The 26,668-nt window shown below is 36.2% G+C and overlaps 3 protein-coding genes and 1 non-coding gene across 6 annotated transcripts; 1 reads left to right on the top strand and 3 right to left on the bottom strand.

Annotated features, from left to right (window-relative positions):
- Positions 1 to 270: 270 nt before the first annotated feature.
- Positions 271 to 1,035, bottom strand: LOC104239243 (uncharacterized). The gene has a single exon (XM_009793827.1). The coding sequence runs from the start codon at positions 1,033 to 1,035 to the stop codon at positions 271 to 273; it is 765 nt and encodes a 254-aa protein (XP_009792129.1).
- A 1,737-nt stretch (positions 1,036 to 2,772) lies between these two features.
- Positions 2,773 to 4,371, bottom strand: LOC104239242 (uncharacterized). Of its 2 annotated transcripts, none has more exons than XM_009793826.2 (3): positions 4,014 to 4,371; positions 3,151 to 3,254; positions 2,773 to 3,053 (listed from the first exon to the last, which is right to left on the bottom strand). In XM_009793826.2, exons 1-3 carry the CDS (start codon positions 4,208 to 4,210, stop codon positions 2,983 to 2,985), a joined length of 372 nt encoding a protein of 123 aa, XP_009792128.1. In that variant the 5' UTR covers positions 4,211 to 4,371; the 3' UTR covers positions 2,773 to 2,982. The 2 variants fall into 2 exon arrangements, with proteins under 2 accessions (XP_009792128.1, XP_009792127.1); XM_009793825.2 differs by having other exon boundaries at positions 3,151 to 3,272; positions 4,014 to 4,368.
- Positions 4,372 to 4,811: 440 nt separating this feature from the next.
- TRNAE-UUC (transfer RNA glutamic acid (anticodon UUC)) lies at positions 4,812 to 4,883 on the top strand. Its single transcript has one exon. It is a non-coding gene; the product is annotated as a tRNA-Glu (tRNA).
- A 451-nt stretch (positions 4,884 to 5,334) lies between these two features.
- On the bottom strand, positions 5,335 to 16,071 carry LOC104239241 (ATP-dependent DNA helicase DDM1). 2 transcript variants are annotated; one of them, XM_009793824.2, is made up of 16 exons: positions 15,851 to 16,071; positions 15,564 to 15,661; positions 14,250 to 14,513; positions 14,068 to 14,154; positions 13,325 to 13,671; positions 12,995 to 13,184; positions 12,676 to 12,851; positions 12,044 to 12,113; positions 11,772 to 11,961; positions 11,204 to 11,296; positions 11,025 to 11,119; positions 10,815 to 10,934; positions 7,798 to 7,917; positions 6,344 to 6,442; positions 6,157 to 6,264; positions 5,335 to 5,795 (listed from the first exon to the last, which is right to left on the bottom strand). In XM_009793824.2, the coding sequence occupies exons 2-16, from the start codon at positions 15,636 to 15,638 to the stop codon at positions 5,556 to 5,558; spliced, it is 2,274 nt and encodes a 757-aa protein (XP_009792126.1). In that variant the 5' UTR covers positions 15,639 to 15,661; positions 15,851 to 16,071; the 3' UTR covers positions 5,335 to 5,555. The 2 variants fall into 2 exon arrangements, with proteins under 2 accessions (XP_009792126.1, XP_009792124.1); XM_009793822.2 differs by having other exon boundaries at positions 14,068 to 14,157; positions 15,851 to 15,993.
- Positions 16,072 to 26,668: the final 10,597 nt, after the last annotated feature.

The raw sequence follows: 26,668 nt of genomic DNA, 5'->3' as shown, positions 1-26,668 counted from the left end.
AGGTCATGTGGTGTGAGGCTCCTAAGTCCAGAATCCATAAGTCAGCCTTTGCTTGAAAAAAATTGCATGACAGCTTGTCAAAATCTGTAGAAGAAGTACAAGTCACAATACCTGCAAAATTTCCTGCAAAATTCATTGTTGCATTAGCTGGATTTGTGTTTGAACTGTCCCATGTTCCATCACTATGAAAGTGTTGGAGGAGTCTCACCACTTGATCATATTGCTCCTTTGAGAGGTTTACATTCTGGTTGTTGTTGCCTCCTTGATTCTCTAGATCTTCTCCTTTGTTGACATTGTATCAGATGGCATAGCTTGTGCACCAGCCACATCATTTGTTATAATGTTTCTTACTCTATTGTTCCTGGGATACTGATTATAGTTGTTTGAGTTGTAACTTTGAGTTCCTTGTCGATTAAATTGTTGTAAATATCCATGAAGTTTGAAGCACTTTTCCTTGGTGTGACCTTGTTTCTTGCAGAAGTCACAATAGGGCCTAGGTCTATTGTTCACTGAGAAATTTGTTCTGAATGATCTTAGAGCTGTAATGCTGGTGTTCATTGCACTAGACTCAAAATTCAACTGATTTTTTGGTCGAAACTCTCTTTTCTTTTCCTCTTGTACTAGAAGGGCAAAAACATGTGCCATTGAAGGCAATGGATTCATCATCAGAATTCTCCCTCGAACTACAGTGTAGACCTCATTCAAACCCATTAGGAATTGTATTAGTCTCATGTCTTGCTCAACTTTGTGCATGTTCTCTTTTGCACCACAAGTGCACTGACAGTTACCTACTGATTTAGCACTCATATTGGTCAATTCTTCCCACAACTTCTTCATTTTAGTATAGTATCCAGTGATGTCAAGCACTCCTTGGCTCAAGTCATTAATCTCCTTTTGGATCTGGTATAACTTTTCTCTATTTGTTTGATCATAACGATCTTCAAGTTCTCTCCATAGCTCAACTGAAGTGTTCACATACTCCACACTATCTGTAATTTCTTTTGCAAGTGAATTCAAAATTCGCGAGGTTACCATGTCATCACACCTCTCCCATTGCCTAAAACTCGACGAATTCGAATTAGGTTCCACACATTCTCCAGTGATGAAGCCTAATTTGTTTTTAACAGAGAGAGATCTCAATACACCTCTCCTCTATAAACGATTTTCTAGTCCATCGAAAGGCACTGGAACCAAAACTAGCCTAGAGCTATCAGAAGAATGAATGTAAAGTGGACTACTCACATCGATCGTCGATTGAATTTATGTTGTTGTCATGTTCATAGTGTCTGCATCACTTATCGCCATGTTTGCTTTAGCTCAAGATCGGGATTGAATAATAAGAAAAGTTGATTGACTGAGAAAATGAGGACACAGAGATCCTCGATCGAATGAGTTAAAATGTGAGCCCTAACTTTGAATGTGAAGAGATCAATAGACTGCGATCTATGTTTCAGTGGATCGTCTTGTCAAAAGAGCAAGACTCTGATACCATGTTAAGCTTGAAGAAGCAAGAGCTCAGAGAGCTTCACAGCCTACGATGGCGGAAGCAGTTAGAAGCTTCCAAAGGATCGAAGCTAAGGCAGAAATGGAATTCTCAAATGAGTGAAAAGAGAATCACATTTCAATTATGCATAAGCTGGAATATATACAATCAAATTAGCTAATGACAGCTAAGCAACAACTAATCAATCTCTAACCAATTAACTAACCGACCTCTAACTAACAGCTATAACTAATTATCGGAAGTCATTGACTAACTAACGGAATGAACAGTACAGCCTCTAACTAACTATTAATTAAGTATCGGAAAGGAATATAAAATACAGATTTCTTATAATCTTAATATCCCCCCCTCCTCAAGTTGGAGGTGGAGAATACACTGCCAACTTGCCCAAGACAGTGGAATGCTTGATCCCAGTGAGGGATTTGGTGAGAATGTCAGCGAGTTGATCACCAGTTCTAATATGTTGAAGCAAGATGAGGCCTTCTGTGAGCTTTGTCCTAACGAAGTGGCAATTAACTTCAATGTTTTTAGTACGTTCATGAAAGACTGGATTCCTGGAAATGCGGAGAGCAGATTGACTGTCACAAAATACAAAATATAGGAATAGGTAGAACATGAGGTACAGTCAATTCTGTGAGCACACGATGCAGCCAAACAAGTTCACCAATGACCTTTCTAATGGATCTATACTCTGCTTCTGCTGAAGAAAGGGAGATAATTTCTTGCTTCTTAGATTTCCAACTAATAGGACTGTTGCCCAAAAGAACAAGGTATCCTGACACTGACTTCCTAGAGTCAGGGCATGCAGCCCAATCAGAATCACAGTAGCAGCCCAATCAGAATCACAGTAGGATTTTACTGAGAAATCATTATCACTGAACATGAAAAGACCCAAGGTGGGATCCTTGAATAGGTATCTGAGCATATGGTATGCTGCCTGAAGATGAGGTTCTCTAGGGTCCTGCATATATTGACTTAGATGATGTACCCCATAAGCTAGTGATAAATCCTCAAACTATTCAACTCTTTGTGCCCCTTAGAGAATTTTAAGAATTGTTTTAAGACAACAATCATATAGCTGGCTCTGGCTGGACTTTGACGCTATTCACTCACATTTTTGGTTGGAACGCAAGTTTCGTCCATTTTGCTCTTGCTGCTACTTAATTTGTAAGTTTATTTTGTGTATTGCAGAAATAAAATGATTAATTTGTAGGCGAATTAACGTGCTGCTCGGCAACATGAGTCCCATCCAAATTGTACAACATTCAAAATTAAACACCGCAAATTAATTAGTGAAAGAATTTATAGGAACGAGTTGGGTAAAAACCTCTAGCATCCACACACTCCCAAACAGGGATGCAATTTACATACTCAGGCTTCATACTACGTAAAAGCGAAGGAGAATACATATCACATATAAAAGTAAACTAGGCACGGCAATTTTCTCTGTCACCAACTAAACAGGAATGGCAGTTTTTTTATGCTGCTTGACGCTGATTACGTGCCTTCTCCTTCTCTTTGACTTCACTTCCTTGATTAGTATCATACTCTATTTTTATTAATAAAAAAATAGATGAATTGACATTAGAAAACATATTAAGAGCAAGAAGATTAATATATAAATAACCATTTAATTAGTAATTTACCAGGGGCTTTTCCATGGATTATCTTTTCCTCATCCTCTTTGTTTCCTCCATAAACGCCTCCAAAACCTTCTTCATCCGATCTCGTCGCATATCCATCTCCAAAGCTGCTCGACATTGTGTCCCTTCAATCCAATAAATACGAACTACACTCTTGGTAATGATCCAAACACTCAAAATAGAGACCCCAAAAAAAATGGAAAGAACACAGGGGCATGACTTGACCGCAGGCATAAAACATGGATCAAAAATTTCACTACACCTCTACTGTTTCCCTAACGATGACCAAGTACAAACACCAGTTTAAATTTATGTGGCACTATTATTATCATTGGTAGTTGCAGAAATTAATTTTTCTTCTGTCACTATTTTCATATTACCAGCTTATTTTTCAACGCTCGAACTAAAGATTATTCTAATTGAGCACATAAACATGATAAAGTATCCCTATTAAACACTTCTTTCCAGGCTCAAAGGCTAATTCTCAAAGCCTAAATAAGTTAATCACTTAAAATATGCCACCTGCATACATCAATGATACATATCATATATACCTTTGTTATAACAACCAAAAACAAGACCATAAAAACCCCAATTAATTAAAAAAAGACCAGCTCCATTAAACAAAAGACCTCCATTAAAAAAGAAAATTAATCAAGAGCCATTTTCAAATCCTTCCAAAAAAAAGAAAATCACGTGTCAATAGGAACTTCATCGTGTGTCCAGTTGCTCAATTAGAAGAGGTGAGTAGGAGTATTTAAATGAAATATGCTACCCAGTTTAAGGGGCTGTCAATGTGTTCCTATACACTTTCTTAGAGAAGTAATTTTACTGAAAAAAGAAAAACGCAAGGTAAGGAAACTTACGCAGCTTTGTGTTCTGCTTCGTCTGCAGGTTTCTTAGTTTGATCCATCTTGTTGGTATTGTCCGGTTGGCCAGCCGATGTTACGACTTGTCTGAATCTGATTTCAGAGGACTTTCGACCAATATGATAAGGCAAAGGATTTGAGAATACAGAGGGTGATTGTGCTCTAATTGTGGTTAATCTTATTGCGTTGATCATCTTCAAGTTCGATTCTTGATAATTCGATTTATATTATAGTAGCAGTTTACAAGTGTTATTTATTAAAGGGGACGAAACTGATGATGAAATGGTGATCTGATCTGTTTGAGAGTGAATTTTGTCCTGGTCTTGCTCTGGACATGTACTCTTAGGTTTCTCGTAGCTTCCCACGTATGGTTTGTTTTTGACAAGTGTGTCCGCTCGAATTATTTACAAGTCGCCACCTAAGTTTATTTCTTTCTATTGCATGACACGTATAGACTCATCGTTATGATTTTACAGTTTACTTCATCCTAGTTCTTTTTAAAGATACTGGAATAGATAAAATAATTTATTTTTAAAATTCCAATTAATAGTACTTACGTAATTTCGATAAATAGTTAAATGTCGTGCTCATTTAAAGATCATTAAGAGATTTGATAATGAAAATTCTTTGTATTAAAAATAATCATAATATAAAAATTTCTACATCCCTATCCTTGAGAAAACATTGAAAATCGACCTTTAAATGGGATGTAGTCTACCTTGAGTTGCTGTTAATATCCACATATCTATAGCAGTTTGTGGTCTTTTATAATTGTACATCAGTGACTTCCAACAATCCGTTATCGTCCAGCGGTTAGGATATCTGGCTTTCACCCAGGAGACCCGGATTCGATTCCCGGTAACGGAATTTTTTTTTTGGTCACAAAAATGAGAAACATATCCCCGGTGGCGCTTTCTTCTCTCGTTTGCCTTTTTGGTTTTTTTCCCCTTTTTCGCTTGAACCACCTTATTCTATTTGATCTCCCAGAGGCCAGACGTAAAAAGGGACAAGTTTGACCTTCTTTGTAGTTTGATAATCAAGTTCCCTGCTATTTCTCTAAATACACCTTAGAAGAGCGTAGCAGCTATGTCAGCTCACTAAGGAAAGTAAATTATTTCCTACCATAAATTTGTCCCCTCCATTAGAGAAGTTCTCTGATCACAGTGGCAAATCCAACCCAGCCAGCCTGCACAGGTTCCTTCTGAAGATGCTAACTACAGAAAGGGGTTAAGAGCTGTGGGTTTGTAGTGCATGGAATGGTAACATTATGCTGACCCAGAAAGTAATTCTAATAAAATGAAATATAAGAAAATGGTGCTAGGAAAAATTCATGGAACATAGCCCTCTTTAATTTAAGATGAAGTCTGCAAATATGATAAAGATTTACAGAATGCTGCCAATGTTACCAATGGGTACTTCAATGCACAACTATGTGCTCCAAAACCGTAAATTTGCAAAATCAGATTAACTTAATCAACATTGTGCGGCTCCCAAAAACATCTAATTTCTGCAAATAAACCAGGCTGATGAGTCATTTTATCAGCTGTTGAGCGTAGAAAGCATGCCTCCAGTTGCAGTTGGAATAACAACTTCCCAGCCAGGTCCTTTAAGAGGAAGGACATTTAGACTTGATTCAGGGTTAACATCTTCGCTTGGAGGACCAACAAGTAAATCAATTCGGTCTAAAACCCTCTGTAGATCCTCATCACTAAGATCTGTCTGCACCAACTTGTCCTCTTCGCTATCTTCATCTCTCAAAAGCGCCAACAAGTCCTCTTCCTGATACACAAGAATCACTATTAGCAAAAATCACCAGCTACTTTCTTCTACTTCACTATCAAAGATTATCCAATCCATTTCATTATCACAGGATTAATAACGTGTAAGAAAAATGACGGTTACATTGACAACAAAATGCGTTGCACTGGAACTACGGCACAGCAAGCTACGACTGTTTTTTCCCGCTGAATCAAAAAAAGAAAAACCATTCACACCAATGTAGGCAATGTTATAAAAACTGGTGTAGGTTTCAACACGATGTACTATTTAAAGGATGTCAAATTCAACTACAACCAGAGAAAACAACTCAGTGCTACACATAAAAGATAAGGAGCATCTTGCAGGGGTAAGAAACACAAACCTCCACGATATCTGTAGTAGGCTTATTTCTTTCTTGCTTAAATTGTCCTTTTCCAATCACTACATGCTCAAGCTTCAACTTGCTGAAAGCTCTTTTGAGAATTCGACCCTAAAGCACACATTTAGCTCATTAGAAAAGAGTATAAAGAGCTGCTAAGATGTAGTTTTAGAAACAGCCTGAATAGTACCTCCACCGAGAGAGCAGTTGCAAGCCTATAAACATGAACAGGTTTTGTCTGACCTATTCTATGACACCGATCCATAGCCTGGAGATCCATTTGGGGATTCTGAAAACAGAAGTGCAAATTACTGATTGATCTAACTGCCCATCCAAATAGTAAGTAAAAGAACAGAATATGAATGAAAGAAATAAGTGGAAACGTTGCTTCTGAAGGGAGAAGGATTAGCATATCAATGAAGTGATCCTACATGAAGAGGCAAGGCAACATGCAGTAAGAGCTTCTGATAACTTTGTTTCAAACAGACTCCACTTAAGTGGCATATCACCACACTGTATCGTATCAAATAAGATGATCGAGTGGATCGTAAATCCAGTAGTTTCATAACCACCCCACCCCCAAACATAAGGCGGGCGATTATAGAAGCTTGATACTTAACTTGCTTCCTCATGCTGAAATCATACCATTTTCTGGAAGTGGCCTCATTATGCATGTGTTTTCAGTTTATTAATAGCACGATATCATATAACAATTACACTTCAATCCCAAACTAGTAGGGTTCGGCTCTATAAATCCTCAAATATACATTCCATTCCATGATCCTAACACTCGATGATTAAGGATTGTCTAGATCTCACACTTACCTCTTCACTGACATACAATTTCTAACAAACTAAAAAAATTCCTGCCAAGCACGAGACCTAATGTAAGGTACCAAAAATGACTAAATATTAATCCTAATTAATTGTTACTGCTACATTGGAACTTCCATTGTGTTCTGATTTTCACCAAGTCCACATGAATATCAAGAGGTTCCCTCTCAATGAGATTTTATGTCTAGCTCATTCATTTTTGACATCTTCAGAAAATATGGTGTCACCCAGTGGCCAGTGCACTTGAAAATCAACATAGAATATGACCAAACCATCTAGGTGAACTACTCTCATTTTTCCCCTTAACAATGAGAGTATTTCTATGACTCACTCAGCATTATTAGTCTTACAACCATCCTATCGAAGTTATCTTTCACTTAATTAGGTATATCTCTGTCAGCTACCACATAAGAATATTCATGTAGTACTCATCTATTTCAGCTATCCTATTTAATTCGACATGTTACATCTAAGTCTATCATGCTTTTCTCCTGAAAAGTTCAGCCTAAAAACCTGGATTGTCTGCATTAGGCATCGCAATCTCATCTAACCTCAACTCAATTTAATTCTTCTTATGCTAGCAGATCTTACAGCACATATGTTCTTACTCATACTTATCCTAAGACCTTACTCTCTAGAGTATCATTGGTAATAACGTTATTCTTTATCCTAAACAAAACGATTCGGCAGTGCCTGTAAAATTGCATGTTACATCATCCTTAATTGTTAGTATTGATAAACTGTGAGAACCTCATCTAGCCACATAAAAGGATGGAAACAAAGGAAATCGGAGGAGGCACAAGAAGGTACCCAGTCACTGTCATATAAAATGCAGGTGTCTGCAGCAGTAAGATTAATGCCAAGGCCACCAGCTCTAGTGCTCAGAAGAAATATCCTGCAGTCACTGTTAACATCATTGAACTCCTTGATCTGTTCAGAGCAACAAGTGATTATAATCAGATTTTTTACTTTATAAAAAGGAGTATAATCAGGTCAACTTAATCAAAAGCTTCCAGATAACCCAGTTTTTTAATGCTCCCTCCCAGCCAATTCACTTAACCTGTTCAAATATTATTATTTGTTATCGTAACGAAATCCTTTTTTTTAGATAAGTATTATCAATTTGACTCATGTAGATGAAAAACCATGCCAGTCAGGACAAAGGATTTAAAAGCGAGACCAAGTAAATTGCAAGGCGGGGAGCGGTTTACATACAATAAAGAAGAAAGAACTAACTTTCAGTCCAAAAAGAATACATAACCAACACATCCATGAACCTCACTGATTCTGCCAAACGCGAATACTTGAATGGGAGATCTACGCGGTATGCCTACTGGAAACACTAGTTAACACCATATATAATTAAAATATTTATTTTACTTTGTATACCTACTTTATAAATTTATTTTGCTCTGTATACCTACTGTATTCCAAAATAAAATACTATGTATTTAAAGTAGAATATGGTAATACGTTTGGTTTAGATATTGTATTCCAAATTAGAATACTATAGTATGATTGGTTTGAATCTTGTATTCCAAATTTAAAAATTGTGATATATTTGGTGTGAACATTCTATTCTAAATTAGAAAATTTCGGTATGTTTGGTTTGGATACTGTATTCCAAATTGAAATCTATAGCATGTTTGGTTTGAATATTGTATTCCAAATTAAAAAAATTTGGAATGTTTGATTTGATATTGTATTCAAAATTGAAAATTGTGGATACTATAGTATGTTTGGTTTGAATATTGTATTCTAAATTAAAAACTTATGGTATTTTAATTTGGATATTGTATTCCAAATTAGAGTGTTGTGGTATGTTTAATTTGAATATTGTATACCAAATTAGAATGTTGTGGTAAATATTTGGTTTAAATAAGGCTGAATACATATACAGACCGTTAAACTTGTCTGTTTTTTCATTTAAACACCTGATCAAAGCTTTGTTCTTATTAAACACTTGTACTCAAACCTAAATGTGTCTATTAGACACAATTCGCTGACATGGCATAGTGTTTGTAATAGACTTACTCTAGGCACGTGAAAGACATTTTTCTTTTAAAATATATTTTTTCACACTTCTTCCCCTTCTCTCTCCTACTACCAATCTCCCCAGATTCCCACTACTGCCATAGCCAACTCCCCTTCCCCTTTCCACACATTCACCACCATCCGCCCACCACTGGCACCACAACCTTTCCTTATGGTATCCCTTCTCTCTCCACAGCACCGGTGCCACCACCATCCTCGTCACCATTATTATTACCAGAATCTCCAACACCCATTTCCAAGATTTATCATTAGAAAAAACACAATTCAAAGCTTGGTACCAAACAATTAATTACAAAGCAAGACTTTTTTTAAATATCAAGACAGTGCTTCTGAATAAGCTTTTAAAGTTTGAAGGTATGAAATTTTCATCATCATTTTGCCGCAACTATCTGATTTTGATATTTCAAATTTGAGATCACAAGAAAATACAAAAAAAAATCCAGATTGTAAAAAAAATGATGAATTAGAAACCTTGAAAGGATGGCAAATACTAAGATTAGCAAAGCTAAAACCTGAAATTGGTTGGATAAAGAACAAGAGTCAAATTAAATTCTGTCATAAACTCTAATTAATCAAACAATTAAGCTTGCCCAAACCTAGAAACCAGACCAAAAAAGTGTCCAACAAGAGAATCAAGAATGAAAAGGAGGAAAATCAAGAGCATGGTCTCTGTGGAGTTGGGAAGGAAGACGATCTGGGGGCAAGGGCCTTTGGAGTTGGTTTGGGCAAGAGTTGAGGGGGAGGGGGAAGGGGGAGGGGGGAGAAAGGAATGGAGGGGAGGGGAAAGAGGTTCCATAAAAAAAATTAAAGTTTTGTTTCTTTTCTTTTCCACATGTCAGAATTTGATTTGTTTTCCTTGCCATGTAGGAAGCGTTTGATAACACACACTAATATGTACAAAGACAGAACAAGTTGTGTATGATAGAAACATACGGCTTGAGTTCAAGTGTTTAATAGGAACAAAGCTTTGTTCAGGTGCCTAATGAAAAAAATGGACAAGTTTAAGGGGTCACATATGTATTCAGCCTTAAATAATGTATTCCAAATTAGAATATTATAGCATGTTTCGGAAGATGTAGGAAGATTTAGAGGTATATTGTACTTCCTTTGTTCCAATTTATGTGAACTTATTTGACTGGGCACAAAGTTTAAGAAAAAATGAAGACTTTTGTGGTCCTAAATAAGTTAAAAAGGGGCTCAGAGTATTTGTGTGGTTATAAAAGCTTCTCATTAAGGGTAGAATTGTAAGTTTAAGCTAAATTGTTTCCAAATTTAGAAAGAGGTCATTCTTGTTGGAACGGACCAAAAAGGAAATAGATTCACATAAATTGGAACAGAGGGAGTAATACTTTTGAGATATTTGATGTAATTTTAAAACTTAGGTATATTATGCAAGTTGGTCTTACAAATGGGTGTACCATGGAACTTTCCCTACTTGAATTCAACATCCAATAACAAGATCTGAAGTCAGGACATATGCAGAAACCTATATGATAAGTCTGACCAGTAATAGTACTATATCATCAGGTTTCTTCCTCAGCCGCAATGAAGTTCTATACACAAGTAGCGTTCCGGAAAACCAGAAGATAATAGACAGACGTTCAGGAATATTTGTGTAGCCAATGTTCTCATTTTATTGCAACTAGCAGTTAAAGAGCCCAAGATTCATAAAACAATTGACATCATCACTGAGCAGCGAAAATGATACCAGGCGCAAAAGGAAGCTAATAAACAACATATTCAATCTCCATCACAATCGAAGTACCAATCACCTGTCTTTTTCTTTCATCCAATTTCACGCTGCCATCAATTCTACAAACATCAAAGCCCTTTTCACTAAAATAGTAATCCATTATGTCAAGTACTTTAGTCCACTGAGAGAATATCAGCACCTGTAGGGACAAAAAGTAAAAATAACAGAAAAAGTTTCAGCAAGGTGGGGGCACACAGAAAAGCAAAATGAAGCACTGGACAGCACATACTTTATGCTTGCGAGCAAACAGTTCTGACAAAAGCCTGTCCAGTAAGCGGAACTTGCCACATTGCCCAACTATTTGTTCTACAGGTGGATAACAAACTGCCAACGAGATGACAAATGTAAAGCCATTGTCAACACAACTTCATCACAAATAATCAGTTAAAAAAACCATAAGACACATACAAGAACCGTCAAATGCCGACTCCAAGAGGTCAGGATGATTGCAATTTTTGCGAAGTTGAATCATCAAATTAGTGAGCTTTTTAAAACCATGCCCTGCACATTCAGAAAAAGAACATCAATACTGCAAACCCTGAACCCATGTAGAAAATGGTAATAAAAAGAAATTGCTTCACAGTATAACCCACAAGATGAATGCATTCAAGCTAAACAACAGACGCCATCATCAAGCTAGACAGGATAGATTTTATTTATGCATAATCATAACTAAATTCGAGTACAATCAATATCTGCTTGCCAGTTGAGAAAACATTTGAAGTTCTATACAAACAAATATATTAAATTTGCCATTGACAATCTAATTTCCCTTTTAAAAAGAACGTATTTGTCGGAGAATAGAACCTTGGATCCATCAATGCTTCAGTAGCAATTAAGAGAGCAAAAATTGGTTAAGAAAGTGCAACTGTCGGATAGAGGATATGGAACTGAAATCTTAAATCATATAAGAAAAAGAACACTTATTTCTGTCAGATGTAGATACTTAAGATATTTATACAAGTATGCTAATTACCGCGGGACACATTCTCAAGCAAATAACCCTCCAATGTCCTGTTAATTAGATGGTCCTGGAACTTTTTCTGGTGCTCAGTCATGGTGGCATATAAAATTATCTCTTTCTTTCGGGGAAGCATTTGCTCAACATCTACTTTCAATCTCCGAAGGAGAAAAGGACGTAAAATTGCATGGAGTTTTGTAACAACCTGCAATTACGACAGTCGTAATCAAATATCAGCTACTATAAAATGGAAAAGAAATGGCAATACTATTGAACAATAATCATACTTGTGCCCTCCTTTTCTCTTCCATTTCTTCCTTTTGGGCTTCATTGCCGCACTTCCCAGCTAGGTCAAACCTGATTTACAAATAGAAACCAGGTTATCGTTTAACACTTAACTTTTCATGATGTCATTTAGCACATGCTAAATTCTTTACACCACCATTTGAGGAGAAGAGTGATTTAAGTGTTCCAAATGATACACTGTACATGGATAAGATAAGTGCATCACATTATCCGCTACGAATTCTGATAAGAACCAGTACAATTACCCAGATATTTGTGACTAGTCTACCCTATGTGTTATGCATAGAATGGAAACCAATATAGAACCGTCTGCTTCACTTGATCTGCCATATTTTCAATTTGGTTTCACCACATATGTACTGCATTTCTTCTGAAAACTATGGTCAATACATTAACCATCAAAATCAATGTGTGGAACTTCAGAATTCAGGGCAGTAATAACCCAGACAAGATAGCCAAATCATTTGCTGGATGAAGATAAAAACTTTGCTAGCAAGTTAGGCACATTACGAAGAAAATAACATGACCAGCATAAATTAAAATTAAGAAACAGTTAGCCGTCAAAACAAGCACTTCAAGAAAAATGGTGAGAATGGCCTAATCAGCTGCTTACCATGACTCAAATTCTTCTAAGGATGAAAATATATCTGGTAAGATGAAATTTAACAATGACCACAACTCAGCTAAGTTGTTCTGCAGAGGTGTTCCAGTTAATAGAAGCTTGTTTTCAATCGGCAGCAGCTTGAGTTCCCTGAACAGTTTGCACTTCGAGTTCTTTAACCTGTGCCCCTTGGAAAGAACCAATAAACAAAATATCAGCATGAAATGCAGAACGAATTGCCTTCTAAGTTAAGGCATAAAGCTACAGATTGAAAATTAAAACACAGTAGTATAAGTTCAAGGATAAAGAGTAAACTCTAAATCAGATGTACCTCATCAACCACAAGATACTTCCAATGATAATGCCTCAGGTATTTCTTCGCATCACTCATCGCAATCTCATAAGAAGTAACTACAATGGGAAATTTGGGACCTATGGTCCTCGGCATGTGCTTCCTCCTTAACTCATCTCTTTGTTTCTTGTCTCCATGGTAGATGATTGTATTAATTGATGGGACAAACCTATCAAGCACAAGAAAATAATGGTTTTTGGCCCTTGTTGCAGACTAGTAACGGAAGACTGAATACAAAATGAAGCACCTGCATCAACTAGACACAAATAGCACTTCCACTAATTGCACAAAATGAGGATATTAATGTACCTTTCTATCTCATTCACCCAATTTGAAAGAGTTGAAAGGGGAGCGATGACCAAATAAGGCCCATCTAACCCATTTCCCTTTAAATGTGCAAGAAAAGCAATAGTTTGAATGGTCTTTCCAAGTCCCATCTGATCAGCTAGAATCCCATTCAACCCATTTTGCCATAATGAAATCAACCACTTGACACCCTTCAGTTGATAAGACTTCAACTTTCCACCAGTCAGCAAGGGCACAAGTTCAGCCTGCTCCTTCTCAACTCTCTCCTCCTCTGTGAGGGTTGAATCCTCAATACAACCACCTTCTTTAGATCTTGAAAGCATGGCAGCAACAGCTCTCTTGGCCTTCTTCTGCATAGACATGTGGAAGTGTTTCACAGAATGGAAGACGGGAAACAGACAAGAAGCATAGAAACTCACTAGCCCATCCAACAAAAAAAGAAACACTAGCTCCAGTAAAGCTCTCAAATTAACTTTGAGCCTCGAAACATCAAAAACTAAAGACTTCCGGAATCAGGCAAGTCATATTAAAAAGCAATACAAAACAATAAGTTCCCTTGCAAGAGAGAAAGGAAAAGTTAAATAGCGATTGAAAGGTAATAATAGAACTCGCCCAATCAAAATGCCATGTTCCCAATATCTAAGAATACTCAACTAATTAACTGAGGTTCTTTGCATAATGATATAAAAGATGGGAAAAAACTTTAATATACACCCATTTCCTAAGGAGGACAAGAGAAGGAATACATTATTATAACTTGTGGATGCCTTTCTTTTTGTGCCACGACCCCTCTTCTTGTCGTTACCACTTTCTTCTTCATCTTCCACTCCATTCTGCTAGTGAAAATGTAGAAATGAACTGGGTTAGCAAAGTAGTGACGACTTTTCGCACTCAACAGTCAAGATTCTTCATGGAAACAAGGATATACCACTGTGATGTTATCCATCTTCTCCAGCAGGAACTCTGAATAAAGCTGGGTCTGTGTAAGAAGCTCGTCCAACTTACTAAATTGAAGGTCATTCAATTTGGGGGCCTCTTTTAGCTCATTTACTTCTTCCTCCTTTACACGTGCTTCCATCAAGTTTTCCTCTTCCTTTGCCATGGATTCAGATAAAAGAGAGACATCCCCATTTTTTGCATCAAGAAATACTTCATCCTCTAATTTGACAGATACCTCCTCTTTGCATGTATCCTTCAAGTTGAGAAAACACAGATGTAATGCACAAGTAAAATCTGAATGAAATTTTTCTAAACATCCCTCCGAGCCAGCAACTGGCATTCGGACAAGGAAGCAAAGAAATTATTGGTTAGAAATTTAAGAAAAGACATCTAACTTGGAAATCAGCAAAATTAAAGGCCAAATACAATTCCATTTCCAACCAAACAAATCACATTTACCCACAAACTGTAACGTGTACAAACTTTAAAACCTAATCAACAAGGTGTATTACGGATCAAGTACGCCAATAAGAAATAATTGGTAAATCGCGAAGCAGTCGGCACGTGACTCAAACACATAAACTCAAAGTCTTGCTTTGATTAGTTTTCAAGAAGCAATATGTTGTCACTCTCATCTTATCCAATTACCTAGTTTTTATAAAAGCATGTTAACAAAACCACATGACATTGGTACTAATAACAAGTAGAGTAAAATATCACACCATACAACTTGTTTCTTTACATTTGCACATTCTAGTACCCTACTGCAGCCATATGACTCTATGACCCACCTATCCACCCCACCAACCCCCACCCTGAAAATAAAACTAGATTCCTTCAAAATTAGCTTAACGGGTTGTTCACCACCCCCACCCAAAAATCAAAAGAAACTTTATCAGCTTTTACCGACAGTAACAACACAATGCTATTTTTTCTCATTTCAGTATCTTTTTTTATGACCGAGAAACCTGTCCCAGGCTAACCTTTAGGACCAACTGCATCCTTTGAAACTTAGGGATAATGGGTCTGCCCATCTACCCTTCTCCACTTAAATACCATACATAGTTTTTTTTCCTCATTCAAGTATCTTACTTCTACTTCCCCCTCAAATGGGACTACATTACACGATGAAGACACAACAAAGAGTAATAAGTTTCAAAAGCCTAAAAAACTTAACTACTAGTCGCACTACCTAAAGGTGAAAACCATCAGCAAGAAACAACAATTAAAACTAAGCCTCAATCCCAAATTAATCGGGTTCCAATTATATGAATCCTCTATAATTGGAACAAAAGCAATATACCTCATCTGCGAGGACGGAAACAGGAGAATCCGTTTTAGTTACGTCCTTCACTCCGTTATCTGCGTCAGCAACCATCTCACTGTCCAAACCCTAAGCTCCTAAAAAACAATTCTTTACCAAATCAGCGAAAAGTTTCATTAAACAAATACTTTAGCAACTCGAGCAAACACCCCTTTTTCTATCTCTCGGATAAAAGGAATCAAAATACGAAGACTGAAATCTAACAAAAAGATTAGAAAATAGCGCATAACGACGAAAAAAAATGGAAAAAAAAAGAAGGAATATACCTATTCAACTTCAAGTATGAACGTAGAGGAAAATCGGAATGAATGGAAGAGACGAAGAGATTCAAAGAGAATGGGCGGCAATGAAAATGGAGTAGAGTAGGGAATTTTGCAGCAGAATACTACTCTTATTTGGGGAGTGTGCGCGTGGGTGTGGAGTTTAATATTTATGTATTCTTTCCATGCCGTCACAGGAGAGACCAAATGGGCGGGAAATCAATGCTATGAAATTGCCCTGCGAAGTTTGATTTAATATCGAAATTAGGATTAGAGGGCGTCCGTTGCTGAGCGTTGCGTTTGAACTTTGAATTAAGGGTAAAAATGTTCTAATGCTGAGCAAAAATAGTCACTGTTTTATTAAAATTATTTTGAAAAGACAGTTTTACCCTTTCTTCTATTCTTATATTCTCAAACCCTTATTTTATACGTTCAAAGGCAAAATTTGAGAGCCAAAATTTCAGAGGCAAATTTCGCTCCCTCAGTATCAGTATCAGTATCGTTCCGTGCATGCAAATCATTGTTCGATTTTGTTCCTGCTCAGCGATTCTCTGTGTGTAGTTTGTTGTACTTAATCTCTTCTCCTTTGTCATCTTCTCTGCATCTAACCAGCGAACCGGTATGTTTTTTATTTTGCTTTTATGCATTTTTCTTTTTGTATAACTATAATGGTGATCAATGTTGTGTTTGGCATCAAGTATGTATGAAATTTCAAAAATAATGATTATAACTTGATTCAGTGTGGAATAAGGAGTGGATTTTTGTTAGGAAGTTATTAAGAACTTTTTTGTATTGAAATACGTTTGTGGTTCAATCAATATATTTGATTATGTAAGGATATTTCATAAAATAGTCGTACGAATTCATAAGCTAACTGTGTTTGAATTTTTAGTTAATTTTGCTTCTATAAAAGTTAAGGACCAAGTGTCCTTAACTTTTGATCTTGGAAGTTGAAGCTCATGACCATGTGTCCTTAAATTTTGAACTTGGAACTCAAACTTCAGGACCAAGTGTCCTTAACTTTTGAACTTGTAAGTCAAAGTTCAGGACCAAGTGCCCTTAACTTTTGAATTTAGAACTCAAACTTAAGGACCAAGTGTCCTTAACTTTTGAATTTGGAACTCATACTTCATGACCAAGCGTCCTTAACTTTTGAACTTGAAACTTGAAGTTCAGGACCAAGTATCCTTAACTTTTGAACTTGAAACTCAAACTTCAGGACCAAGTGTCCTTAACTTTTGAACTTGGAACTCAAAGTTCAGGACCAAGTGTCCTTAACTTTTGAACTTGAAACTTGAAATTCAGGACCAAATGTACTTAACTTTTGAACTTGTAAGTCCTTAACTTTAAGATGCATTTTACTTAGATCCTGGATTTTAGTCCTAATTTTTATGTTCTTTTTCCTTCTTTATAGTGTGCTAATGGAAGGAGATTGTGTTTTCGAGTTTGATGTTTGGCGTAATTCGAATAGCTATTGGAAAGGAGATTTACAGTATAAGGAAACAATAAAAAGTTTCTTGTCGAACAGGCAATGGAAGAAGTTAAGGGATGGTATTTTCGGAAACTTTTTTCGATTACAAAGTGTGAAGTTTTATTTTAAACTTATTCATTGTGTGTTGCTTTCAGAAATTGTAAGCCATGACCCTAATTCAATGACATTCAAAGTTTTTGACCATGAAGTAAAGTTTACACGTGAAGTGTTTCATATAATTACTGATTTAAAATATTCTTCTTCAGTGGACTTCACAGTTTTGCGTGAAAAAGAGAATAGGCTTTCGAAAGTCTACTTCCTTGGAAAAGATAGAATTGAGTTAGGCGATTTGTTTAATTTTATTACTAGTCACCCAGATAGTACAGCTGCATCATTTGTAGGTAGCGATGATGATGCGGTGAAGTTGGCAACAATTTATTTTGTTGAATCTGTTTTGATGGGGAAACAGAAGAATCGGAATATGTCCGAGCAGCTAATGAAAATTGTAGATGACAATGAACTCTGCTCTTCTTTCAAATGGGGCTCTCTTTGTTATAAAACGTTAGTAAAATTATTGAAGAGTTGTTTGAAGCCCAATGAGAATGAGAAAGAGAAAGAGAAAGAGAAAGAGAAAGACAAAGACAAGGACAAGTATACTATACTTGGCTTCTCTTTCGCTTTTTGTGTTTGGACTATGGAAGTATTCCCAATTTTCCAGGAAAAATAATTTGTGAACTTCAGAGAATGTGGGTATCCTCGGATGTTATGTTATTCAGATGTGAAATCTCAACAATATGATTCTCTGTGTAAAAAATACTACCATAATAAAAATGTAAGTTGATCTGATTACTAGTTATTGTTTTTCTTTATGTATTTTAGTTCTGAAAACTTACATTATTTTCTTATATAATAGGTGTATAAGTTGATCGAGGTGGTACCATTTATTTTTGTTGAAGAAGATGCGAAGCCTATTAGTGTGCATGAGCCATTGTCTCAAGATCAAAGTTCAATGCCTTCCTCCATGCAATTTGATGAAGCCTTGCTTAAGGAAATTGTTAAAATAAGTTTTCTGTCTTTGAATAGCATTAGTTTTTTATTTGATTATTTTTGCTTAAGAGACTTTTTTGTTTTTATGATTTTTGATTAAGAGATTATCGGAGAACTTTACAAAGGATAGGCACACAAAAGTTACTAGAATAAATAAATAAAATAGCTATATCAGAAACAAAAATTCAAAATGACATAAAGGTAATATCATTTATTTCAGTGCTTGTAACTTTAAGTTAAGGACACCATGTCGTTAACTTTTGAGCTTGTTAGTCTAAGTTTAGGACCAAGTGTCCTTAACTTATGAACTTGTAACTCAAACATCAGGACCAAGTGTCCTTAACTTTTGAACTTGGAACTCAAAGTTAAGGACCAAGTGTCCCTAACTTTTGAACTTGCAACTCAAAGTTAAGGACCAAGTGTCCTTAACTTTTGAACTTGGAACTCAAAGTTAAGGACTGCCTACCTTAACTTTTTAACTTGTAACTTGAAGTTTATGACCACTTGTCCTTAACTTTTTAACTTAGCTTCTTTCACAGAATTTAAAGAAAGACCTAGGATCAAAGATTGATACTTTGTTGAAGATTCTTGTCAAACCTGATCAAAGGAACATAGAGAGAGAATCTACTGTTCCAAGTAGTAAAGATGCAGTTGATGATCATTGTGATGGTATAGAACCTACTATTCCAATTAACAAAGATGCAGGTGATGATCAATGTGATGATACAAATGTACATGCAGAAGATCATTATGAAAGCGATTACAGAGATGCACATCTAGAAGATGAAACTGATATTGACACTGAAATTGGGAAAGGTTAGATATAGATTTTGAATTTGTTGTCATTGAAATTTATATTCAATAGCATAATATATATAAACTTTTTTGTGAATACAAATATATGTAGAATCTATTGATGGAGTGGAAGTTCAAGATGTAGTAGAATGTCAAGACCAAGAAAATCCAAAAGAGACAGGAGTATTAGAAATAATTTGTAAATGTGGAGTGCAATCTCAGGATTTAGAAAATCCATTGGGAACAAGTGTAAGTGAGATTGTATGCAAATGAGTTGAAGGAATATATGATCTCTCTACACCTCTCTCACTTAAAGAGAAATTTGGATATCAAAATGATGCCAATAAAGGTTAGATGGAATTTTCATGATATGTTGAATGTTAGTTTTAGTAAGCTATTAGTAAAGGGTATTAATTGTAAATATTACATAATCTTTTGACGTTGCAAGGGAAGTAGATGGAGTGGACTATCAAGAGAGAAGTTGGAGGACAATCTCAAGACTAGAAAATACCCAAGGAACAAGCATAAGTGAGATTATTTGCAAATGTATAGAAGGAACATATGATCTCTCTACACCTCGCTCTCTTACTGACAATATTGGAAGCCAAGAAAATGTCAGTGAAGATAATGATTTAACTGGCATGATCTTGACAGTTGCAAAAGGTTAGACGGAGTTTTTTTTTAATTTTATACATGTTTGTTTTAATCAAAGATTAGTAACAAGTACTAATTGTGTTAGCTCTTATAAATATTTTGCAGAATCTTGTGAACTTGCAATCGAAGATCATGGAGAACAGTTGCAAGATAAAGAAAATGCAACCAATATGTCAGCTCGATTGTCTATTGAAGAAGTACAATAAGGCAGCGTGGACAATACATGTATTGATTGTGTCCTAAATATTATATTCATAATTGAAATTGCTAGTATATCTCAAAAATTATGTCCTTAGTTTTTGTCTCTTCATTTGACAATTCGTTGTAGAACTGATGACTTGCAGCAAACTAATGTATATGTAGTGTTGTCTGTAGAGCAAAACAAAAATGAAGCCTTTAACCAATATACTAGGAAAAGGAAGAGAGATAGTATTGGTTTTGATGGTCCATCATTTTCTATTCTTACTCCTACTCCTTCAACTACACAAATGAGCATTGATGCGGGTTTGTCTATGGAGGTTGAAGGAAATGTTGAAGAAGATCTTGATCGAGGGAAAATGAATAAGAAGCTTAGTTGACAATTGAAATCTCCTTTTGAAAAGGAAAGAAAAAGAGGAACATCGATGGCGCACAATGAAAATACTCCTAAGAATGCGGTCTGGGTAAAATCAAAATATACTCGTACATGTATTTTTCATTATGCCAAAGATAATGCAAACTTATTGAAGAAATTCATTGGATGGTTGGGCAAGGAGAAAAGGAAAGGTCGCAAAAAAAAACGCAAGTCCCTAAATGTATTTCATTATTTGTTAATTGCTTAAATTCATGTCATGAACTTGTAATTTTAAATTCCTAAAGTTAAGTGTCCTTAACTTTTGAGATTGCAAGTCTAAGTTCAAGACCAAGTGTCCTTAACTTTTGAACTTGTAAATGTAAGTTCAGGATCAAGTGTCCTTAACTTTTGAACTTGTAAGTCTAAGTTCAGGACCAAGTGTCCTTAACTTTTGAACTTGTAAGTCTAAGTTCACGACCATGTGTCCGTAAGTTTTGAACTTGAAACTTTAAGTTCAAGACCAAGTGTCCTTAACTTTTGAACTTATAAGTCTAAGTTCAAGACCAAGTGTCCTTAACTTTTGAACTTGCAACTCAAAGTTCAGGACCAAGTGTCCTTAACTTTTGAACTTGGAACTCAAAGTTCAGGACCTACTGTCCTTAACTTTTATACTTCTTAGACTAAGTTCAGGACTAGATGTGTCATCACTTGTTTTGAAAGAAAATTATACGTTCTAAGGCCTTAAATACCTCTTTCTACATCACCTCAATTTACGTGCGTAGTCCGGGCACGTAGCCGGAAAGCCAATATGTGAAAATCTGTGAAAAATGATGAATTTTGACTTTAAAATAAATTTAAGTTGACTTCGGTCAACATTTTAGGTAAACGGATCCGGACCCATGATTTGACGGTCCCGGAGGGTCCGTAGGAAAATATGGGACTTGGGCGTATGCCCGAAATCGAATTCTGAGGTCCCAAGCCTGAGAAATGAATTTTTTAAAAGAAATAATTTTGTTGAATTAATTATGAAGTAAAGAAGAGAAGTTATGTATGAAACCATTGGTATCGGGCCCGTATTTTAGTTTCAGAGTCTGGTACAAGTTTTATATATGATTTGAGTCAAATCTATGAAATTTGGTAAGAAACGGACATGAAATGATATGAATCAGACCTTATTTGAGAAAATTGAAAAATTTGTTGTTCTTAAGAATTTCATGATTTTGATGCTAAATTCATAGTTGTTGATGTTATTTGAGAGATTTGAATGCACGAGCAAGTCCGTATGATGTGTTTAGGTTGGTGTGCATGTTTGGTTTGGAGCCTCAAGGGATCGGATGAGTTTTGGATATGCCACGGAGTAGAATTGGACTTGGGAAAATTGCAAGTTTCAATTGTTCTATTGCAGACCTGCAGGCTTTGCATTTGCGAAGCCTGGCTCACAAATGCGAGTTCGCGAATGCGAGGGCTGAGTCGCAATGCGAACTAGCCCAGGCCAACCTTCCTCGCAAATGTGAGTTTTCCATCGTAAATGCGATGTTCCCCATTTTGGCCAGTCGTCGCAAATGCGACAGAATATTCCCAAAAGCGACTTCGCAAATGCGATAACAACAGAGTCTAGGTTCACAATTGCGAACCCTGGTCGCAATTGCAATACCTGCAACCTGTAAATTTACACTTAGACGCATTTTCAACCATTTTTCACATCTTCTCAAAGCATAAACTCTCTTGGGCGATTTTCCAAAGAAAACTTATTCTCCAAATCAATCGTAAGTCGTTTCTAACTAGTTTTCTTCAATCTTCAACATCTTTTCACATGATTTGAACTCAAAATCAATGATTTTTATGGAGGAAATTGGGTGTTTTGGGTAGAACCTAGATTTTTCAAAATTGGGGATTTGGACCTCGATTTGAGGTCCGATTTCAAAACAAATTATATACTTGGGTTCGTGGGGGAATGGGTAGTCAGGTTTTGGTTTGAACCTCGGGTTTTGACCATGTGGGTCTGGGGGCGATTTTTGACTTTTTGTTTAAAACTTTGGAAAACTTATTTTCATGCATTAAAATTGATTTATTTAGCATTTATTGACGTAATTAAGTAACTTGTGGCTAGATACGAGCGAATTGGTGATGGAATTAAGAGGTAAAGCGATAACTGAGACTTGAATTGTGTTCGTGTCATCGAGGTAAGTGTTTGGTCTAACCTTAGCTTGGGGGATTATGAGTCGTGTCTTATTTGCTACGTGTTAATGGTGGAGTACGGCGTATAGGCATGGTGACGAGTATCTATACGTCGGTGTCAAGCATGCCTATGAGTTTTGTATAGTAATTATTATGACTCCATTGTGGTTTATTGTGCTTCATATGAGGATTATCATCATTGTTCCCTTACCGGGATGTTATTGTCATATTTTGTTGCCTAGCTAGGATGTGTGTTGTGATATTATTGTTCCCTTGCCGGGATGTTGTTGTAATATTATTGTTCCCTTGCCGGGATGTTGTTATATTGCTATTGTTCCCTTGTCGAGATTCTTTTATGATTGGTGTTGATAAATAAAATAGGAGCGGGGTTGCATGCCTGCAACAGTAATATATGAAATTGGAGCGGGTTGCACGCCTGCAACGGTAATATGTGAAATGGGAGCGGGTTGCACGTCTGCAACGGTAATATATGAAATGGGAGTGGGTTGCATGCCTGTAACGGTAATATGTGAAATGGGAGCGGGTTGCACGCCTGTAACGGTAATATGTGAAATGGGAGCGGGTTGCACGCCTGCAACGGTGATATGTGAAATGGGAGCGGGTTGCACGCCTGCAACGGTATCATATGAAATGGGATTGGGTTGCACGCCTGCAACGGTATCATATGAAATGGGATCGGGTTGCATGCCTGCAACGGTATCATATAAAATGGGATCGGGTTGCATGCCTGTAACGGTATTACATGTGTACCTGTTTTTTTATTTCCTTATCTTTGTTGGTAGTTGATTTATGGCATTCCTTGTATTTCCCTACTGTTGTACTGTTGTTATCTATTACTCCTCGCAGCATGTTTCCCCTGCCCAACTTTAGTTGTAATTATCTGTTTTTATTTCCGCTGTATATGATTTAACTGCACAAGTTTATTTGGTAGTCTGGTCCTAGCCTCGTCACTACTTCGCCGAGGTTAAGCTAGGCACTTACCAGCACATGGGGTCGGTTGTGCTGATACTACACTCTGCATTATGTGCAGATACTGATACCGGAGCATTTGGACCGCAGTGAGGGTGCTGTCTTTAGTCCACACAGACAACCCGACGTAGTCCCGCAGACGTCTGCGGGCCTTGGCGTCTCCTCCTATCTTTTCTATTTCTGTTTTTACTTATTCAGAGACAGACTTATGTATTTCATTCAGACCTTGTTTGTAGTATTCTTAGACAATCTGTGACTTGTGACACCAAATTCTGGATAGTTTTGTACTTCAAATTATGTAGTAGTGTTTGGTTGGAATATTAAGTTTCGACTTCCGAATTTCCGATTGTTTAATCTTATTCCTTTGTTTAATCACTTAGTATTTTACATTGTTTAATATGCTTAATAAAAAGGGAGATGAATTTGCAATATTTGGTTTGCCTAGCTTCCACGAGTAGGCACCATCACGACTCCCGAGGGTGGAAAAATCCGGGTCGTGACACTAGATGTCCTTAATTAGGAAATGATGATTAACTTCTAACTTTGATATTTTCAAAATTTTCAGCAGAGAAACTGACATATATGCTGATGATAATAGTGTGTCCATATAAATTGTACCATCAAAAAATCAGTAGCAAAATGTTCCTCCTTGAGCTTTCAGATAGTAGCTTTGTACTTGATGATAAGGTTTGATAATTCGCAAGACATTTATTTTTTTATTCTTAATTTATTATTTTTTAATTATTTATGACTGATGGATTTGTTTTATTTTATTTTTTTGTTTTTTATGAAGCATATTGACATTGCCATGTATTATTTGAGAAAGAAGGAATGCTACTACCCTCGCGCCCATCCTTTTCGTTGCACAACTACAGATTTACTTTTTGATAATTATATGCTACTTGTATATAAGGATTTCAATGAAGATGCTACAGATAAATTTTGGTGTGGTGATAATCAATTGTTTCTGACATCATATGTGTGGGGTGTTAGTCATAGATGTGGAATTGCTTGGACAGAGGTTGACAAAATCTTTTTTCCATGTTGGCTTCCTTCAGAAGATGATGATGCTGTGACACATTTTCTTTTGGGGGTATTGGACTTGAATGAGAAAAAGATTGATGTGTACGATTCCATATATAGTGAGCCGTATAAGGCAGGAATGAATCACATTGAAATGTATGGACGCATGATCCCCCATTTGCTAAAGTTCTCACAGTTTGAGAAAAATCACAAGTCTTTTGGAAATGCATTCAACAAATTTGATTATCAGTGGCAAAGATCACCACACCAAACTATATCGTACCTGTTGTCATTTACTATATAATTTATATGTACTTTAGATTTATTTTATTAAAGATATTGTTTAATTGACTCCATATCTTACATTTTTCTTAGGACTGATTGTGGTGCATTCCTAATCAAGTATGTGGAGTTGTTGATGATGGGAAAGGATGTGGAGAAATTCTAACCTGAAGACATAACAAACTTTAGAAAAGAATTTGCAGCAAATCTTTGGGCACATGGAGAGTAGAAAAGAAATTCTGGTTATGATACACCACCAGAAAATGTCGGCGACGACTATGATAGTGAAAATGAAACTTCTTGCCCAAAGGAGTTGCAGTTTAGTTGTAAAGAAAGTTAGTTGTAGTTGATCTTTTTATATAAAATTGTTATAAAGAATCCATATAAATTCTGAAATGTCTTGTAAATTGTTCACAAGGCACTTTTATTTTGTTTGCATAGAATAAATTTTGGTCACAACTATGCCAAATTACAGTTTCAGAAGTAATAGGCATCATGTTATTAATTTCTTTGTTTCTGTCAAGTATTGATTTGTCCATCTGCAATCCCTAAATTAAGTGTATTGAGCTTGTAAGTATTAGTTAAGGACTAAGTGTAACGACCCAACGGATCGTTTTGAGCAATTGCATCCGGTTCGGCAGTTTGAGGTCACGAGCAGCTTCATATTATGTGTATCGACTTGCGGGCACAGTCCGGGCGTAAAATCGGAAAGCTTTTATATGAAAATATGAAAAATATAGTAATTTCTAGTGTTAAAATTTGGTTTTTTGTTGACTTTGGTCAATATTTTTGGTAAACATACCCGGATCTATATTTTACGATCCTAGGAGGTCCACAGTAAAATATGGGACTTGGACGTATGCCTGAAATTGAATTCCGAGGTCCCTAGCCTTAGAAAATAATTTTTGAAGAAAATTGTTGTGCTGGTTTTTAAAGGAAATAAATAAATGAATTAGTGCTTGAACTCGTTGGTATCGGGTCCGTATTTTGGTTACGGAGCCTGGTACAAGTTTATGATATTTAAGTCCTATCTGTGTAATTTGGTAAGAATTGGAATTGATTTGACGTGATTTGGACGTCCGATTGGAAAGTTAGAAAATCATGAGTTTTGAGGTTAGATTCATAGTTTTTTATATTATTTTGATGATTTGATCGCATGAGTAAGTCCTTACGATGTTTTTAGACTTGTGTGCATGTTTGGTTTGGAGCCCCGAGGGCTTGGGTGAGTTTCAGATAGGTTTAGGCTATGTTGCGCTTGTTTTTGGATGCTTCATCGTCGTTTCTTCAATCTAAAATGATACCACATTGAGAAAATGAGATCCAAATTCAGTTTTGTTTAAACCATTAGATCCGTATCGAAATTACAGATCCATAGGAAAAAGAATCATCGAATTTGGACATCATATGAGGAAATTATGCTCATTTTTGTGTCGGGAAAATTGCTGGTTTCTAGTGTGTTCGTAAATGCGAACTTTTGGTCGCAATTGCGACTTCTGTCAACCCTGCTTTGTTTGCAATTTGCAAGGGTTCGCAATTGCGAACCCTGGATCGTAAATGCGACATCTGAGGCCTGTTAAGTGAGGTTTTTGATGGGATTTTCACTCATTTTTTAATTTTCTCAAACCCTAAACCTCCATAGGCGATTTTTCAAAGACCCAAACTTCTCCAAATCATTGGGTAAGTGTCTTTAATCAATTTCCAACTATATTTTGTGATTATATCTTAGATTTAACATCAAATTCATGAGAATCTAAAGGAAAACTTGGGGAAAATTGTGAAATCTTTCAAAAATGTAATGTGATGATTTGAATGACCAAATGGTATCGGAATT

Source organism: Nicotiana sylvestris, chromosome 2, assembly GCF_000393655.2.
Source record: "Nicotiana sylvestris chromosome 2, ASM39365v2, whole genome shotgun sequence".
Lineage (NCBI taxonomy): Eukaryota > Viridiplantae > Streptophyta > Magnoliopsida > Solanales > Solanaceae > Nicotiana > Nicotiana sylvestris.
Note: the sequence above shows the minus strand (reverse complement) of the source record. Positions and strands in the feature narration are given on the sequence as shown.

Coding starts and splice junctions, on each gene's coding strand:
- LOC104239243 (XM_009793827.1), bottom strand. CDS start 1,035: ATGGTAACCTCGCGAATTTTGAATTCACTTGCAAAAGAAATTACAGAT.
- LOC104239242 (XM_009793825.2), bottom strand. CDS start 4,210: ATGATCAACGCAATAAGATTAACCACAATTAGAGCACAATCACCCTCT. Junction 3,273..4,013: donor GAAGCAGAACACAAAGCTGC/GTAAGTTTCCTT, acceptor ATTGGATTGAAG/GGACACAATGTCGAGCAGCT. Junction 3,054..3,150: donor AATCCATGGAAAAGCCCCTG/GTAAATTACTAA, acceptor TAATAAAAATAG/AGTATGATACTAATCAAGGA.
- LOC104239241 (XM_009793822.2), bottom strand. CDS start 15,638: ATGGTTGCTGACGCAGATAACGGAGTGAAGGACGTAACTAAAACGGAT. Junction 11,297..11,771: donor GCTTGAGAATGTGTCCCGCG/GTAATTAGCATA, acceptor CTGAATGTGCAG/GGCATGGTTTTAAAAAGCTC. Junction 5,796..6,156: donor CTACTACAGATATCGTGGAG/GTTTGTGTTTCT, acceptor CTTGTGTATCAG/GAAGAGGACTTGTTGGCGCT.